At 43.4% G+C, this 18725-nt stretch overlaps 3 protein-coding genes across 6 annotated transcripts in view; 2 read left to right on the forward strand and 1 right to left on the reverse strand.

The window, feature by feature from the left end:
- The window catches only part of palld (palladin, cytoskeletal associated protein), a gene marked incomplete at its 5' end in the record, with an annotated part of 46885 nt that extends 38911 nt beyond the window's left edge, over window positions 1–7974 (forward strand). For all 3 annotated transcript variants that reach the window (XM_079740429.1, XM_079740430.1, XM_079740431.1), the window contains 8 exons: window positions 2252–2473; window positions 2720–2869; window positions 3412–3500; window positions 3638–3770; window positions 5147–5354; window positions 5808–5973; window positions 6346–6479; window positions 6755–7974. In XM_079740429.1, the coding sequence (XP_079596555.1) occupies window positions 2252–2473; window positions 2720–2869; window positions 3412–3500; window positions 3638–3770; window positions 5147–5354; window positions 5808–5973; window positions 6346–6479; window positions 6755–6915 (1263 nt within the window). In that variant the 3' untranslated portion in view covers window positions 6916–7974. The remainder of the gene's footprint in view (window positions 1–2251; window positions 2474–2719; window positions 2870–3411; window positions 3501–3637; window positions 3771–5146; window positions 5355–5807; window positions 5974–6345; window positions 6480–6754) is intronic.
- A 1132-nt stretch (window positions 7975–9106) lies between these two features.
- mpv17l2 (MPV17 mitochondrial inner membrane protein like 2) lies at window positions 9107–18707 on the reverse strand. Of its 2 annotated transcripts, XM_079739771.1 has the most exons (7): window positions 18284–18707; window positions 16836–16959; window positions 11085–11207; window positions 10830–10991; window positions 10613–10689; window positions 10385–10513; window positions 9107–10123 (listed from the first exon to the last, which is right to left on the reverse strand). In XM_079739771.1, the coding sequence occupies exons 2-7, from the start codon at window positions 16849–16851 to the stop codon at window positions 10016–10018; spliced, it is 615 nt and encodes a 204-aa protein (XP_079595897.1). In that variant the 5' UTR covers window positions 16852–16959; window positions 18284–18707; the 3' UTR covers window positions 9107–10015. The 2 variants fall into 2 exon arrangements, with proteins under 2 accessions (XP_079595897.1, XP_079595896.1); XM_079739770.1 differs by lacking the exons at window positions 16836–16959; window positions 18284–18707 and having other exon boundaries at window positions 11085–11813.
- lsm4 (LSM4 homolog, U6 small nuclear RNA and mRNA degradation associated) lies at window positions 11882–15099 on the forward strand. The gene is made up of 5 exons (XM_079739772.1): window positions 11882–11985; window positions 12313–12354; window positions 12765–12863; window positions 13169–13355; window positions 13633–15099. The coding sequence occupies exons 1-5, from the start codon at window positions 11983–11985 to the stop codon at window positions 13740–13742; spliced, it is 441 nt and encodes a 146-aa protein (XP_079595898.1). The 5' UTR covers window positions 11882–11982; the 3' UTR covers window positions 13743–15099.
- Window positions 18708–18725: the final 18 nt, after the last annotated feature.

Raw genomic sequence — 18725 nt, forward strand, 5'->3', positions numbered from 1 at the left:
ACACACACACACACACACACACACACACACACACACACACACACAATACACACTTAAACATACACACTCACATAAATAGACACAAACATACATACAAAACACACCCACATAAACACAAACTAATCTACAAATGCAAGTAACCCAACTTATTATCAAGGCATGTTAAAGACTGAGCAGCATGTTTCATGTTTGACTTCTAATACCTTGCCGATGGATTTACTGTCAGCTGTTATCTATAAACCTTGACACACCCCAACCGCAGCCCCCTTCACTCTTCACCGCCACACACAGAAAACCCTTTTCAAGACCATGTTTTGAGTTCTTGTACACAACATGTGAACCACAAGAAACGTTTGTGTTAGAAACCCCTCTTTGAACACACTAGTTTACAGCCAAACCACTGCTCATTAAAATACTGTGTGTCAGTTATTTGTTTTGGACCAACCAATCTCTTGATGGAATGAGGTTCTTAGTAGCAGCAGCTTCTACAAAGAGTCACTCTCTTATCTAATATGCTCAATTATATTTCACTCTCTCTCTACCTCTCTATATCCTTATCCCTCTCGAAATCTAACTCTTCTCTACTCTGATATGGAGGTAGGTAACAAAGTTTCTAAGCCTCTGACGCAGAAGGTTCATAAAAACTCCTACCTCCCACCTTTTCAAAAAGTGTGTGTATGTTTGTGTGTATGTGTGTGTATTATACCTGTTTCCAATGCTTCTAGTATGAGAATGAACTGATAAGGTATTTGATAAGGGCGTCATAATGCCGCTTGTTGCTACGGTTACATAACTGTTTGTTTAATCTGCTCGGGGGGTGAATAGGCGGTAGTGTCAATTGGTTGAACCGGTGTCAAGAGTGTGTTGACCTAGGAATGATAAAGTATCTCTCAGAACCTTGAACCCGTATGATTGATTGAACTTGTTTAAAAGCACCCTTTAAACATCTGTGGCGCAAAATGAAAACACTTTTAAAATATGATTGACAGCCTCAGTAACATCGAGGCTTCCATTTTATGTGTCGTTCTGAGGACATTTTATTTAGCCGTCTCTAGGCGGAATAGTTTGCCAATGCCTTGCTAAAATAAATAACTGTTATATATCTATAAAATGAATCCTTTCTAAAAATACCCTCTGTTCCCAGAAATAGATGAGGGATAGATGGCTAGATGATGATGTCACAGGGGACTTGAGGCGGTATTGGTGGGATGGCTGACAGGGACTGTTTCTGCAGCTGGGCGGCAGGCCTGTCATTATGTGCTGGGTGTGTCATCGGAGCCCCGAGCTGGGGCAGATGTTCCCCCGCTGGAGCTACAGAGGATGACAGATTTGCCCTGGAGGGAGGAGAGGGAGGAGAGAAGGAGAAGGAGGTGGAGGAGCACGGAGGGCAGCAAGCAAAAGGAGTAAGGCAACATTCTGGCTCAGGATGAAGACAACTTGATGGCTGGGTGGAAATTTTTGGGCATAGCCGGTCGGGGTGTTTTATGTCTCGTGGTGGATAATGGCATACGGGATCACTGGCGTCCCGGAATTGTGCAAGGGGCCAATCGGTGGGTTAGGACATGTGGTCCGTCCCATCATTACCAGGCCTATAGCTTTGATATAGTTTTAAAGATTTCATGCCGGAAGGATGCACCTTTCGTGTCTATTATACACGCTATCAGCATGGGTGTGTTGGATGTCTGTCGACCCGAAACCGGATTGCGTGTTTGGAAAATATTTTCAAAATGATGTCAGTATTAATTAGATTGCAAAGTGATGGCACTTTTACCTATCATAATTGCGCTTTAATTTATTAATTTGGGGCTTTTGAGAGTCACCGCGCCTTACTCTAAACTGGTTTTCTATTGGCTGAGTGCCTTTGCGGAGGCAGCAGTGATGGTTTGGTGATGGCTCCTCTCCTCTCGTGATCTAGTCACCAAGCCCAAGACAGCGGGGAAAGTATTCAAATAACAAATACTTTTAATAACACAAGCGCTCTCTCAATCCCTTCTACTTTGGTGGCCCCACATGTCCAGTTTTACGTTGAAATGCCTCAGGTTAGGGTTAGGGCAAAAATACAAACTACTATATCTTTTTTTATTTTTTTATCTCTCTCTCCCCCCTTCCATGTCTCTCTCCATGTCTCTCTCTCACTCACTCTCTCTCTCCCCCCCCCATGTCTCTCTCTCTCTCTCTCTCTCTCTCTCTCTCTCTCTCTCTTCTCTCTCTCTCTCCCCCCCCCCTCTATGTGTCTCTACCTCTCCCTCAGGAGTACAAGGTATCCAGCTTCGAGCAGCGTCTGATCAGTGAGATCGAGTTCCGTCTGGAGCGCTCGCCTGTGGAGGAGTCGGACGACGACGTGCAGCACGACGAAGACGCCGACGGCACAGGGGCCCCGCCCTCCTATGCTCACAAGCTGAAGCACCTCAAGGTGTTCGAGGGCATGCCCGTCACCTTCACCTGCAAGGTCCACGGAGACCCCAAACCTAAGGTAGGGGGTTCACCTGGAATAATAGAGATGAAATGTGGGATTATTTCGCACATTTTAGATTTCATTGATGAAATTTAGTAATTGTGTAAAATTTCGTTTCCACATGTGATTTGGGCAGTTTAGGATGTGGTGTTATAGTCTTTGATTCCTTTTTTCTTTGTGTGTGTGTGTGTGTGTGTGTGTGTGTGTGTGTGTGTGTGTGTGTGTGTGTGTGTGTGTGTGTGTGTGTGTGTGTGTGTGGTGCAGATTTACTGGTTTAAAGACGGCAAGCAGATCTCCAAGAGGAGCGAACACTACAGGATCAGCCGCGAGGCGGACGGAACCTGTTCCCTGCACACCGCTGCCGCCCTGCTGGACGATGACGGCAACTACACCATCATGGCTGCCAACCCACAGGTACCACAGGCAAAACACCCAGAGATTTACAAAAGATATTCAATTTTAGAGTCTTTAAATCTTTAACTTTTGTAAAGATTTTTCAACAACTTTGAATTTCATATCTGCCTCCACAATTAACCGAATCGAACAAATATTTGTGCACTTGTATTTGTGCACAAAGTGCACAAATACAAAGTGATTAGTAGTTCTCTCATGGCTAGGAATCATTTGTCTGTGCATTTATACAGGACTATATGAGACCTTTCAAATTTTTGTATAAAAGATCTAGGTTCATTAGTGGGTCATTGGTCAGGTCAGGTATGCAAGGACTCATTAGAGTGAATAGGATGCCAGCAGAAAGAGGAAGAAGGCATTGATGCAGAGGCATTCCAAGAGGAAGTCAAACAGCTCACACGCCCGACTTCCTGTTCCCCTCTGGTCAAGTGTCGGAAAGTCATTAACTCTCTCTTTCTTTTCCTCTCTCTCTCTTTTCTCCTCTCTCTCCCTCCCTCTCCCTCTTTTCTCATCTCTCTCTTTGCTAACGGGGTTCTCTCTACCAGGGGAAAATGAGCTGCACTGGCAGGATGATGGTTCAGGCAGTGAACCAGAGGGGGCGGAGCCAACGCTCCACTCCTGGACACAGCCGCAGGTGAGTTTCAAATACACACACACACACACACACACACACACAATCAATTTAGCTATTTAGGCACTTTGAGCCAAAACAGATCTCTCTCTCTCGCTCTCTTCTCTCACTCCCCCCCCCCCCTCCCCCTCCCTCCCCAGGCCCAGGTCCAGGTCACGTGACAGCGGTGATGAGAACGAGAACATCCAGGAGCGCCACTTCCGCCCCCACTTCCTGCAGGCACCCGGTGACCTCATTGTCCAGGAGGGCCGTCTCTGTCGCATGGACTGCAAGGTAGAGACTTTCCTGATCCCTTCATCAATAAGTCGATAATCAGCCTTCAATAACCAATTACACTCCAACTCATTCAACAATCAGGCCAAAATGGAAACTAATCCACTCCTGGTACTTAAATGTCTGTGCTAACTGACAATTAACCCCCATTACCCACCATTCTGCCCTAATAACACGCAGAGAGTATTAATGATCTCAGATAGATAGAGGGTTTCAACTGACACATTGGTTTGTGGGCCGCTAAATAAGACCTAGAAGGAACCTATCTGTATTGCCTCCGGAACAATCCCTTTCAGTCCACACTCTCCCAGGCATTCCTGTTTCTTTACACAGAGACAAACAACAAAGTACATCCATGAGTAATGCAAGCTCCCAGCCAGTGTCCTTGTTCAGGGATTAGGCCGTATCACGCTGTGTTAGTTATGCAGTAATTCCTCTCTTTTCAGTTATCCTCTCCTTTCGCTTTCCACAGTCTTCTTAAAATAAAATGTACAATGAATTACTGAAATAACTAGATCTCCATGGTTCACATACTCTCTGGTGAGGCATGTCAGGGTTTTCTGGCCAACATCAATCAGACTTTAATATCAACAATATTTTTAGTCAAAATTTATTTATAGACCCGAGTTGTTGCTTAGTAGCCAGACTTTTCCTTTCACAAAAATGTCTCGAAGACACAATTAAATTAGGGTTGAGGGACCTTTGTGAACTTACTAAAGCACTGAGCTGGGCTGCAGTGAAGCATGCTAGGAAACAAAATGGGCATTTTACAGGTTTTCCTCTCTCTTTTCCAAGGACTGGAAAAGTGAAGGATTTTTATAAATAGGCTGGCGGTTGGATTGCTACTTAGAACCACAACACAAACACTGGAGTTTTATTAACTCCTAACAAGTTTATTATGAGTCCCCTAATGAGCATATAACGGGTCTGCTAACAAACACATTATAGGTCTCCTAATGTACACACGTTTTACAAGCCTAAACAGCCACCAAGTGCCAAGGCTGAGCTCCATGAATCTACAGCTATACATGTTGACTGTGTCACAATTGAGGGGGGGGGGGGGCTTACTTCATCCTTGATACCTATTTAAGAAGTGTCCTTGTTAGGGACCTAGGGTTAGTAAGTGCTCCGCAAGGTGTGACAGCCTGGCCAGGTGGAGGGATGTCAAAGTCACTATGCTAGCTTATTTTCTTCAAATGATTATATCAAATAACTAAGTGAAAGATACACAAGGGCGGTCCAATAAACTGGATGTTGGGTTAGTGCCTACATGTGCTTGTTCGGGACCTATTTAGGAACAATCCTCCCAGTTATGACACAGCCGTTGTGTTGATAACATTCTTGGGCACTAAGCATACACACCTTTGTTCCTACAGGTGAGTGGCTTGCCCACACCCGACCTTCTCTGGCAGCTCAACGGGCAGACCATCCGCCCGGACTCCGCCCACAAGATGCTGGTCAGGGAGAACGGCGTCCACTCGTTGGTAGTCGAGCCTGTGTCAAGCCGCGACGCCGGCATCTACACCTGCATCGCCAGTAACCGGGCGGGACAGAACTCCTTCAACCTGGAGCTCATTGTCGCAGGTACGACCCTCTTGTTTATCTTGCTTTTCACATGCTACATTGCAGGTCAATTCCATTGTTTTATTTGGAGAGTTCTTGAACACTGTTCACTGACAAAGTGCGGTTTTATGGGGTACATTCTATGACGCCCCATTAACTCTAAGCTCTCTTCAGGGCAAGGAAAAACTCATCAAGGGAGAAATCTTGAGATATAATGGTCCTATAAACAAGCAAAACAGTTAGATTAAATCAATAAGAAATAGAACATTTGTATTTACGGCTAATGAGTTCCAAATTAATCCATGACTTTGATCAAATGTGGTTGTCTGGCACAGTAAAAGAGTGACCAAAGCCTTCATTTGTAGGGTGTTGTCAAGGCTGTCATCTTCACAACATCCCATGGTACATATACAGAAATATTTCATTCCGTTGTCGTGGAAACGCATTAACATGGAGGATTTGATGTTTCTGCAGCCAAAGAGATGCACAAGGCCCCATCCTTCGTGGAGAAGCTGCAGAACACCAGCGTTGCCGAGGGTTACCCCGTACGTCTGGAGTGTCGCGTCACCGCCGTGCCCTTCCCACAGATCTTCTGGAAGAGGGAGAACGAGTCCCTCACACATAACACAGAGAGAGTGAGGTAGGTTCATGACCCCCACACACGTTACATAGATGGAGGTAATGGGTTCAAATCGGATGAATAACACGAAAAGATTGAGGTACGAGTGTGGTACTCGTACCTCACTGGTACAGTGTGGTACCTCACTGGTACAGTGTGGTACGAGTGAGTCATATGTTCAAACCCCACAGATAACAGAGTGAGTAGGTTTACTTCCCAACACACAGCATATACTGACTGAGGTAGGTTCACAACCAATGCACAACACAGTTAGGTATGTGCAAGAATTACCCCACATTAGTTCATATCCACACTATTTAGGGCCATAGGTTCAAACGTAAAAAAAGAGACAATTTGCTCTTGTTCAACTAAACTTATCTTTGTCCTTCCCAGCATGCACCAGGACAACTGTGGCTACCTGTGTATGATCATCCAGCCGGCCATGAAGGAGGACGCTGGCTGGTACACAGTCTCAGCCAAGAACGAGGCGGGCATCGTGTCCACCACCGCACGTCTGGACGTCAACAGTGAGTTCAGGGGTCTGGGTATTATTTCTCCAATGCAAAAAGATAACACTGGATCATTCTGAACAGTGATATTATTAGGCCATGGCACCAGCAACAACTCAAAAGTAAATGTGCAACAAAAAAGCTTTCATCCCCAGGTTTATAGTCCATTGAAATTTTAATTATACATATTCTATGTTAACATTCAGTCATTGAGGAGCCCAATCCAAAACGGGTGTGGGGCAGAGAACAATCAGAGTGTTAAGCTTTCCCTCTTTTCCTGTTTGTGTCCTCAGCTCCATGGCAACAGCCCAACCAGCCCAAGCCCAGGAAGGTACGTCCGTCGACTAGCCGCTACGCAGCACTGACGGAGCGGGGGCTGGACGTGAAGGCCGCCTTTTTCCCTGATGCCGGCCAACTGCCCCCCGGGGCGCTGGTGGAGAGCGACGACCTGTAGAGAGACCATCCCTAACTCTCACCCCTGACCCCTTCCCGCCTCCCAACACACCGTGACTGATACTTTAGCAGCCAATGGACGGACAATGGGACACGGTCACAGAACCCCCCCCCCCTCCTCACCTTACCCTGCAACATAGCCCATAATAACTCATATTCAAATGTGTTATAGTCTGGCACAGCGCCCCGGAAACACCACTGAAGAAGACCTCTTTCTGTCTGACTAAACATTAACTTTCAATAATGTTGAGTGAACTGTACAGTAGACACCATTGAAATGTCACCTGCCTGGTGACACAACACAAGGTTTTGGAGTAATAACAAATCATTATTATGCATGTTTATGTGGTGCCATATTTTACATTGACTTTTGCGTTAAAAATGTCTCCCACAAACTGTAAGGGATTGGACAACTGCAGAGGAAAAGACAACTCTGGGTTCATCCAGAGGTAGAGGGATTGGACGATTCAAAGTGGAATAGGTTCAATTGTTGGTTCACTTTGTTGCATAAAAAACACACACACACACAATGGTGTTATGTTATGTTTGTCTCCGTGCTGCAGTTCGTCCAGGTGTACGTAGCGCGGTGATGACGTAGATTCACAACTTCAACTTGCGAATGTTGTCAGGTTAAAGCACAATGTTTCAGATGCTTCACAAGGCAGGGCCTAAGTTTCTTCTTCTTGCATTGTTTTTGTATTTGATTAGCAATGTGGTTTTTAAGTAGGCCTATGTAAGCTTTCTGTTGATTGGTGAAAGGACACTCGAAGCAAAGACCAGAAGTAGAATGTGATTAAAGTAACGTATTGGAAGTCGATATCATGAGGTAAGAAGTTTGGCAAGGGAAGGTCGATGTTGGAATTGAAACGGGGATGATGGTGATGATTGTTTTGAAGGGTTAATGGTTGAACCTATAAGTGCGAATTTCAATGAATGTGAAAGGCTTTGCGACATGCGCATCATAAACGCAATATAACCTTTTTTATTTGTATGTGGCCTACTTTATTTAGGTCTACTTTCACAAACCTTAATTTATCCTGTCTTCTCAAATGTTTAATTATAAAACGATGTTGTATTGTGAAATGAAATATATATATATATATATATATATATATATATATATATATATATATATATATATATATATATATATATATATATATATATATATATATTTACAATTATAACCGTGCAAACACTTTTAAGCTTAATGCACAAAGTTATTTTTTGACACTTGTTTGCTTCAGAATTTCACAAATATTTCGATACTTCAAACGCAAGAGCAGAGTATTAGTTAAAATGTCATGCATCTAAGATCTGGGACACACCGACGTACGTTTACGAATTTCTATACCGATCTGTGCCTGTATTTGGATTGTTCTTTTGCCATCTATTTTAGTTTATGGAAAAATCCATTAAAAAACAATAAACGTGAGACTGCTTGTGATCATTCAGGACCAAATCCAAGCCTGTAAAGACGCTTAGTGCTGAGACGCCATAGGGCGCTCCGCTGGGAGCATTGGCGATGAAAATTGGTCGTTCTGCTTGTGCACAAGTTTGTCCCATCACAGCAAATCCAGCTGAGTTAATTATGTTGATCGAAGTATAATACGTCGGGTATAATAGAGTTCTTTAACAGGCCACGACATGTTTGTCCGTCCCATTCACGGAAAATCCAGCTTTGTTTGTTCTGTTGATCAAAGCTGAAAACGTCTGGTTTAGTAAAGGTATAAACAGGCCACGACACGCAGTGTAGATTGCTGTCGTACGCTGGCTGGACAGTGATTGCGAATTATTAGAAGCGGTGTGCTTCAAACAAAGGTCTCCGCTGCCTCCTAGTGAAAAGACGGGAACACGACTGCTCTTCATCTGTTCCAATCACTCTATTGTTGACCTTTTGATTATGGCTTAACTATTAGCCTCTGGTTCAACTGCTGGTCTATTTTAAACGTCTTGTCAGCATTTTTCCCGACTGATCTTATTTTATACTAATTTCAATGCGATGTCAATGTAAATGCATATTAGTCATTAACGACATGAATAGGCATTTTGTGCCTAACATTAAATATCTCTTAACTGGTAGTTCAAATGTAGCCAAACTGCAAAAGATAAAAACATTTGGGCATCAAACAAGGTTCAGAAATAATTATTTTATATATATAAATATATATAACAGTATGACAGCATTTGGAACCAAAATGGATAGAACCAAGCAAACACATTTGGAATTTAAATATTGCGTAGAATTTCTTCACAATAAATATTTTAAATAAACATTCTTTAATACTTTCTGTATATTAGGTATACATTTTCTACAGCTTCTCAACGTTGCGTGGCCAAATGTCAGGTACGGTTTCAGATATTAAGCCGGGTTTGGGTTTGACCGAACAATTGACTCGTCTGAAATAGTATTATTAAAGACATTCATTCATTCAAAATAAATTACATCTAATTCTGCATGGACGGATGTTGAATGAATGATTAATGCATTAATTTGTTTAAAAAAAAAGTAGCTGCAACTGGGAATTCAGTTACCTTGGCAGTGGAGAGTGCTTTACTGAATACAGTCTAGCTAGCAGTTGGTAAGTGTTAGGTTGACACTGTCATCTGATCGACCCAGTACAACCCCAGTTTCTGACCGGAGACCTGACATCTTTATGTTGCTGTGGGCTAAGTCACTATGTGAGGTCCCTTTAACCTTTAACACCAGAGGTCATTCATTCATTGAGTGTAAAATTTGACATTCTTGCTGGTGATTGAATCAACAACCACTGTTCAGCAAAAACATAATTAAAACATATTGACTTAATGACAATAACTGACCCACAGATCCTCTCCCCTTTTAGTGGTTCATAATCCCGAAGGGATCATTATGTCCGACCCTTTGTCCAGCAGAAAAACCTATCCAGTATCTTTGTCAATAACTAGCTCAGTTCTTGTCTATTCTTCCTCATTGACAATCTCATAGCTGCCCTTCTGCAGGTCGATTACTGCTTCGTTACCTCACTTCCTGTCTGGGAAACAAAGACAGGAAGTGTATTGTACGGTTGAACAGAAACCAAAAGAGTGTTCATCTTCATGAGGAATATTGGAATATTGCTCTAAACTTCCTGCTCCTGTGGCTTGGTTGAGTCAACAGTTTGAGGGTCCTCCTGGTGTATGTCCGTGGTACTACAGTCTGAAACCGACGCAGCCTGCGGCCTGTCGTCCTGGCAACATCAACAACAAACCCAAACTATTAGTTTAGGTACTCATGCTACATAAAGTACAGACTGTTAACCATTGTTAACCGATGTGCCTAGAGTACAGTAGCCTAATGCTCCGGATTGTTTTGTAGAAATTATTTAATATACATTTCTAGCAAATAAATAATCTATCAATAACGTGAAGGCCCATTTTTAAATATGGTGAAAAATAAAAGTTTGCTGGCTCCAGGTGTAATGAGGTAATGAGGAATGATCTGCACTCACCCTGTGCTTCAGGTAGGACAGGTAGGTGTCCCAACCTAAGGTGATGGTGTTGACGTAGATGACGCGGTATTTGGGTGACAGGAAGTAGAAGTTAACCATCTGCGCGGCAGGCCACACACACCAGTCGGCCTACGGCAAAGGTACATTCAGGTCAGTTAACACCAAAGTAGTCTGGGTGGATGTAGCCTCTATCCTAATGCCATCCCACAATGTTTTTGAGCTTCTTACCAGCATAAACTCCCAGAACTTGTCCTTGAACTCTTCCAATCCTTTGGATAAGGTTTTACCTTCCATAACACCCATACCTGCCATGAATAAAGAAAGATTATGAACCTGACAAAGATTTTAGGGACTGTGCTGGTATCGGTGCACTAGTTCCTGTGTTTATCCCATCATAAAATACCCCAGTTTACTGTTGAAATGAAGGACTCCTCAGTACTCTCACCGAGAAAGTACCACAGTCCAAGGGTCGGAGACGCCAGCATTTGATCCACCAGAACCTTCTTGCCAACTGTTTTCAACGCATGGCCGACGTAGAATTTATCCAGCCAGCCGTACCAGTAGTGCAGCACTGGTCCCATGGAAAATCCCACTGCAAACATGCGTCCTGTAGGGCAGAGCAGATAGGAAGGGACCATTATTCAGGTGAAAGGGCTGATAAAACCCACCGAATATAATTGTGCAGTCACTGATGCCTCACCTGTCCGTGTCCAGTCCCGAACTCTCTCCGGATCCTTTCGCTTTTCACGGGTTTGCTGAAGAAAATCGCCGAGCGCCAACATGCCTCCTCCGCTCAACGTGTTTGTGACTATCAAGTATCTCCCTTGAAAAAAGGGTTTGGAATAAAACGAGATTCGGACCAAAAAGTCCTTTCCTGCCCTTGGAAGCATTGTTGCTATTTCTGTGCTTAGGTACAAGCGACAAGAACCGGCTCATTGAGGACTATTATAACAGGAGACGGTGAGTCGAAGATGATGACATGCGGTTCATGGAGTATTGCTGATGAAATCCGGGTCCAAAGTCTTTCTTTCGATTGTGTATTATAGGCAGAAACTGGTGACTTTCACCACCACATGGGACTATTTCGATTCAATTAAGAGGTAATCGGCAGTTGTCTTAGAGTCATGGGAGCTGAGTCGATGTTAAAATATATTCCTGAGGGCTGAACAGGGATAACTCCCAACGAGACAGACTTTAGATACCTCGTTTCGTCTATTTTGCAAAGTTAAATGTGACATGAGCACCACTGACACAAGAAACTGAAAACACAAGCAACAAACCAACAAGAGCCGGCCGGGTTTGATAATAGACAGAGCGGCAGAAACGTGCATCTCGATCCCCCCCTATCGGCATGGGGTAAAGGTGTGTGCCTGCAATAGCAATGTCGATGTAGGGGGCGGGGGGTAGTCTCTGTGGAAAGTATATTGTTACCTGTAGGGGGCGGTATGGGGGTAGTATCTCTGGTATGTATATTGTTACCTGCAGGGGGCGGTAGCGTCCTATGTATGTTTGATCAAGTAAGGTGAAGAAGAAATCCCCCGCGTCCTGTCCAGTGTAGTTGTTTAGAGCAGCGTGAAAACCCCATAAATATTATAAAAATGGTGAGTATTTCGCTGGCGGTTGTAAAAATATGTGCAGGTTGTTCATATCAACTATTTTGTTGGGAACTATTTAGGTGATTAGGTTAATATAGTCTTAATGTCCACGATGTATTGTCAACGTTAGCCATATTTTTTGCTAACAACCAGAAAATGGCCCGCGCTGATACTAAATAAATCTCACGACGCAGCTAACAATTTTAAAATGAATTACCTAAATAAAAACATATAATTTCTAGAAACTTTACAGCCAAGCCGTGTTGGCAGATCTGCGTAATGTGAAGCACTATGCTGTTTCGATAACATCCCTGCTCTCTGATTACCTTTCAGTTGCCTCTTTCGTTGCTGAAGACGGCCCAGAACCACCCGATGGTAAGGATTGATTCATAAAACCACTTCAGCTAATATTTCTCCATCAGCATAACGCATGTTTTTTTGAAACCAAGTGTTCTTGAGTTTCACAATAATAAATACAACTGTTTGCTTCAAGCCCTAGTATGTTGATTATAAGACAGTGCTGTGGAAATGAAAAGCATGCAACTTTCCAATCAGAACAGCAGCGCCTATATTCGTCAATGGTAAGGGCAGGCCTGTTGAGATGTGCTGTATCTAAAGGAAGACCCGCCATCCTACAAGTGCCCTGCCACAGAAAATGTAGAGTGTAAGGTCTCAAGAGTGGTGGGATTATGTGTTATCTCTCAACATACTCTCTGTACTTGTATGTTGTTAATATGTGTCTAGAGTAATATCGTTCAGAGAGTGAACGCTTTGTTTCTGGGCAGCTGGTGGAGTTAAAGAACGGAGAGACATACAACGGTCACCTGGTGAGCTGTGACAACTGGATGAACATCAACCTGAGAGAAGTGATCTGCACCTCCAGGGTAATATTCTGCTTACGGCAGTGTGTGTGTGGACATGGAGCTTGAAAGAAGTTCAGAGATTTGGCTCTACTTTCAGATGTTTAGCTGATTGTGCGTGCGGGAAGGGAAGTCGACTCTTGACCACTCAAAGACGGTTCATAACAAAAACTAGTAATGACATGGGGGGAGTGAGGGGGTATAGTGTGATGGCTAGGGTTTCTGATGATACTTTTTCCTATTCCCAATGTCCACAGCCTTCCGTAAGGTGACAGGGTGTCCTGAGTTGTGCATTGAGTGAAGTATGTTTTGCTAACCCTGTTTTGCAGGACGGAGATAAGTTCTGGAGGATGCCTGAGTGCTACATACGCGGCAGCACCATCAAGTACCTGCGCATTCCCGACGAGATCATTGACATGGTCAAGGAGGAGGTGGTGTCCAAGGGCCGCGGCCGCGGAGGAATGCAGCAGAACAAAGGCCAGCCTGGCAAAGGCCGTGGGGGTGGAGCCGGCAGAGGTACAATGATGGTTGTCTGTGGGATGGAAGCTTTCGGTTTACCGTCCCCTGGCCTGATACTTGTATTAGTAATAAACTAGAAGCCGTGGAGAATGTACTTGTTGATGTGTGAAGGAAACTGGAGATATGAGATCACAATGTGAAGGGGACTGTAGGCAGTGGTCTTTCCATGTGGGGTTCGTCCAGAGAGTGAACGTTTTTGAAATGGCTCATAAACAAGACAAATGGGCTCTCCTGGAAGCTCACTTTGTGCATCTATTCTCTCTTTTATGGCCAGGTCTGTTTGGCGGCCGTGGCAGAGGGATGCCTGGTGGCGCTGGCCGGGGTCAGATGCAGCCAGACAAGAAGCCTGGCAGGCCCCAGGGGGGCATGAAAAACCAGCACTAGAGTGCCCTGCTCCCCCAACAGGTCTGTCAGACACCCATCACCATCACCACCGCCAACGGCTGGGAGGCTACAAACCGAGGCCCCGGTAAACGCACTTCTCTGAACCACATCACTCTTCCACCATTAGCGGTTAGCCCTTAGCTGGAAGAGGTTAGCGGCTAACTCCCGCTGGCATGGAAGATTTGCGAGTAAACAAAGCACAGTCATTGTTTCCTTGAGAGATTTTGGGAACACTTGCTAGACAGCCTTGTTCCACCGTAGGAACCCATGAAGATGCCTAGCACATCAGTTTTAAAACTTGGCTCATGGAAATGTCAACAGCTGTTTGGATTTAATTATGTTGTTGGTCTTTGTGAAGTACATTTTACGTGATGTGATCTCTCTATGACTTTCTGTTCATGTTTAGTCCAGGTGCTACTGCTGTGGAATGAGGCTGCTGTCATTCGATTTATGTTTGCTTTTTTCAAACCTGGGTATCCTCCGCAAGAATCTCCGCCTGAACTTCCAGTGGTTTCTTTGAATTTATAATTATTTTTAAAATGGCGTCCAGTGTTTCCTCTCATGTTATTTTTAAACTAGCGTGGTTAATTTAGTTTAAGGGAGATGGAGAGCAATCTGTAAGTTGTATGGATATCTGGAGACTTTAGTTACCGTTGTCATACGGCAGGAATGAAGAATCTACTCATTTGTCATTGTTTGTCTGACATGTGCATGTCCAGCGTTTGCTGTTGGAGGGTTTATTTTTATTTTTGTAAGAAAAGACAATGTAATTTATTTACACAAGAAAATAAAGTGTCTTTTGTTAAACCGTTTGTGATGTAAAATGTAAACAATGAAACTGAAGTCATCACTTTAAAGCCTTTACTCTAATGAAAAACAGACAGGGCTGTCATGATTGGTCAATTACCTTAGCTAATCATAACTGCAAGTTTGTCCACTTAATAATTAAACCTTATAGATGACATGTAGTACTTTTGGCAAGAGCATTTCAAGCCTGTTTATGCTAAACTGCATATTCTAAATCTTTAGTGAATGGCCCTTCTGAAACATTCAGATTGAGCTGAAGGGTTGAATGCACTCCACAAAACTTGGCAATGATTTCACTTGGTTGAGTATTTGTGGATAAACGAATGATACTTCTGTTAATGATCTCAATTTAAATCGAAGCTTTACCTCAAACAAACCCAAATCCATCCAAGCCATCTATCAGTGTGTGATGATGTGATCTAAGATGTACAATGCACTGTACCGACCCATAGTCTGAAGTGGATCTCATGATACCTCAAACGGCTAGATTATGAAATGGGAAGTAATGAAAATTCCACCTCACACTAGCTAGTAAAAGATTTTCTTTAGCAAATCCTTTAGGTCCAGGATGTAAATAACATAAGCCTTTGTCTTTAGTTGTAACTCAAGTTGTTCGTAAGCCATACTCACCAGGGCAGCCACCAGGTGGCGTCCAATGTCAACTGTCATTTCTGACAGAATTTGCGCTGTAGGCCCACAATAGAATGGAGAATTATCTCTATCTAGCTTCACACTGCATTGGGGTTTCAATCTACCATTATGCGTTTAAAATATGTTTGATTGATTAAATCTTGAGCTGGGTACACGGGAGCTTTAACTTGGTGTTCATTTCAAATTAAATTAGTCTTTTGACTAACTAGTAACGTTACATGTCTGAAAATGCTGTTCATGCACCCAGCTTGTCGTTAGGAGTAGCAGTGTGTGGAGAAGAACAAATGTTGACTTGTGTTACCACCACCCAAAATGTATTAGGCAGATACGTTATAAACAGGTGCATGTATCCTGAAAAGTTAAAGATAGATTTAGAACAATATTTTCTTTCTGAAAGGTATGTAAAATGTTTGCCAATTTCCATCAGAAGCGGTTCATTGGTATGAGATGAGTGTGGTATGCTTTGATGTTACAACTTGTTGTAACATCAAAGCATGTTGTAACATCTTGTTCATTAGTTCATTAGTTATTATTTAGTGTATACAGGACTGTGTCTTCAGTGTATTTCTATGATATGCTGTAGTCCTGTAGAAGGCTTCCGGCAATTCAGATCTTTCCGGTATAACGCTAAGTGACCCACTCACTTCCGATTTCACAAAGGAAATTAAATAGGTGCCAATTTTAGGAACTGTTTTTCCTCAAAGTACAAAGCATTCCATTGCATAGCACTCTTCACTTGGACTGGTTATTGGTGATGGACACCGGGATGACATAATGGCAGTTACCTTCAATCAGGAAATTACCCTCTTGATAATAATGCGTGGTGCAGTACTTTGAAAGAGGAATACCATACAGTCAAAGTTAAGTCACAAATGGGGTTTTAAAGATGAAATTTAACTTTGATTTTGATCTAATTAAAAGTGACTTTCCTCTAAATGAATCTATTTTAAAGAATACTGCCAATGTAATCCTGATTTATCCATAAAGAAGATACCTAACATGGTTAACATTTAACCACGCTTAAATCTCTTTATTTGACATGTGTATCAAAGAAACCCTTTTTTTTTATTGAATTAGCTCTAACCAAAAAAATAGAAAGTCCTGATAACAGCATACCCCTGGGGCTCTCCAGGTAGATATGACGGTTCAGTCCTGTATAAATGTTTTGTTCAAATGTTTTGAATTCTGACAGGAGCCAAATTGTGTTGCATATTATATCCATGATCAAATTTTGCATCGATTTAGTATGCTGATGGATGTGTTTGGATAAATTATGAATACATCTGAGACTATAAAGCAGTATCTTATAAATGTAGATTAAAATTGAATGATTCATTGCCTGTTTCAGGTTCTGGTTGGGTACCCACCGATACGATCACAATGTGTTAAATCATGAACCCATAAAAAACATATTTATGCATCTTCCGTCATGGTTTATAAAAGCCTGGTGATTGATTTAAATGGCTGCGTGGCAAAGGGTCTCGGATCACAGAGTATCTGAGATGGGATCATCTCTCTTCACTTTTCATCCCTGCCCACCGTCTTCCTCGCCACCTACACATCACTCACCCACACACCAGCACACATATCCACAGCCAGCCAATTACCACCGCCCTCCATCTCTTCCATCCTCACCTGCGTCACTCTGCATCTGTTGCCATGGTGATCATTAAGGTCCATGAGGCTTTGATGCTGATGCAGGCTGCCCGCCCGCGTCATCACTTCCCCCGGGATACGGGACTATTTTTACCGCTGGGCACTGAAACACAAAGCAAGCTGCTTCTGAGTATTTATGGGTTCTGCAGCGGGCGCTTCCTGCCAGAAAGAGAGCTTTTCCTGTGCGCACTTGTGCACGCCAACGTGCCACTCGCCAACCGAAGTGACTCATCCAGGACATGCAGGAGAGCCTTGGCTCAGTGATTTTCATACGTTGCTTCACATGCGGTGCAATTAAACAGATTTGTTTAGTGGTGCCATGTTGTGCCCTAAGGAGACATTCTTTCACAGCCCTGCTTAGAATATAGCTCAGCCAATCAGAACCCTGCTACACAGAACCTCAGCCAATCAGAGTGGAGGTTAGGGTGCAGCACAGAAAATATGAGGCCAGGCAAAAATGATTTCCGATTTATTTCCTGTCAGCTCACAAATCATTAAGGAAATGGAAGGCGCCGTTAGTAATCTATACAAGTACCAGGTGCCCTTTTATGATAGTTAAATGTTTTGTTTGACACTATGTTATTGGTGTAGCGTGAGATGTGTGTGTGTGTGTGTGTGTGTGGGTGGGTGTGGAATAGATTCTCCAGTAAAATCAAGAACACACAAATTAAACATACAAGTAACAAACAATCAATGGTGAAGAGATTGGGGCAGTTTGGACTGTACACCCTGCCTTGAATGTTGCAGTAGTTTAAGAAGCCTATATACAGTATCATTCAAGATCACAAACAGAACAGGAAACTCAAGATGGGTACCATACTGGAAAACCATCATTCTTCAAATTAACATGTCACACACACACACACACACACACACACACACACACACACACACACAAACCCCAGAATTAGCCATACACTGATACCATTTTTTTCAGGTTTATATAATCCTAATTTGCATCCTTGCGCTCCATGCCGACCCAGTTCTGTCAGAGCACATAAGGGAACGCGATGCTGGTTTACATGTGGAGTTATTCCACTGGCCCTGCGGTGGCGTCCACCACAGCTGTACGCGGCCGTTAGAAGAGCAACACAGTTCTCTACGACCAGAGACCCTGTGAGGGCCGAGGCCTACATGAGATAGGTTACCAGACATCAGACAGCTGGGTGGTTATAAGATGGATGGATGGATGGAGGATGGGGATGCTACTGTGTCTTTAAGAGAGGGAGAGAGAGAGAGAGCAAAAGATAGACAGAGGGAGGGAGAGGGGAACACGTATACAGCATGAACTGACTCGCCCAGCCCTGCTCGCTCCCGTATCTAGCATAGAGCAGAACACACTTCCGCTCGGGAGACCTGTCACGCTTTTTATGGCGTCACAGATAAGGTGCCCCCCCACACACGCACACACACAACACCAGGCCTACCTGTGACAGTGGGACACCCATGGAGGTGTGACATTGGGATGGCCACCTCCTCGTCGAATGTCGCTCCTGCTGTTACAATGGTCTGAGAACAACTGCGATGTTCCACTGGTACTTGCACATAAATGTCAGTACACATCCTATCCCAGATTGTTATTTGTTACATGGAACAGGAACTGTGCCAATACGAATGTACTTCACACCATTATGCGTATGTACTTGTGTGCTTAGCAGCTCTGAGTGTATGAGTAATATTGTTAGTGGTAATATTTCTATTCTCTTTGTCATCTTGTTTACCATTTTGAGCAAAATGTATCGTGGCATTAACCGGATATGTTATTTTCAGATTACTATCTTTTGATCAAAGCTGCTTGCTTCAGAACGAGACAAGCCTTTGTTATTTTTTAGGTCAGAGAACAAGGCAGGAATCAAGGCGTCCTCCTTA

The sequence above is a fragment of the Pollachius pollachius genome, assembly GCF_949987615.1.
Source record: "Pollachius pollachius genome assembly, chromosome: 7".
Classification (NCBI taxonomy): Eukaryota; Metazoa; Chordata; class Actinopteri; order Gadiformes; family Gadidae; genus Pollachius; species Pollachius pollachius.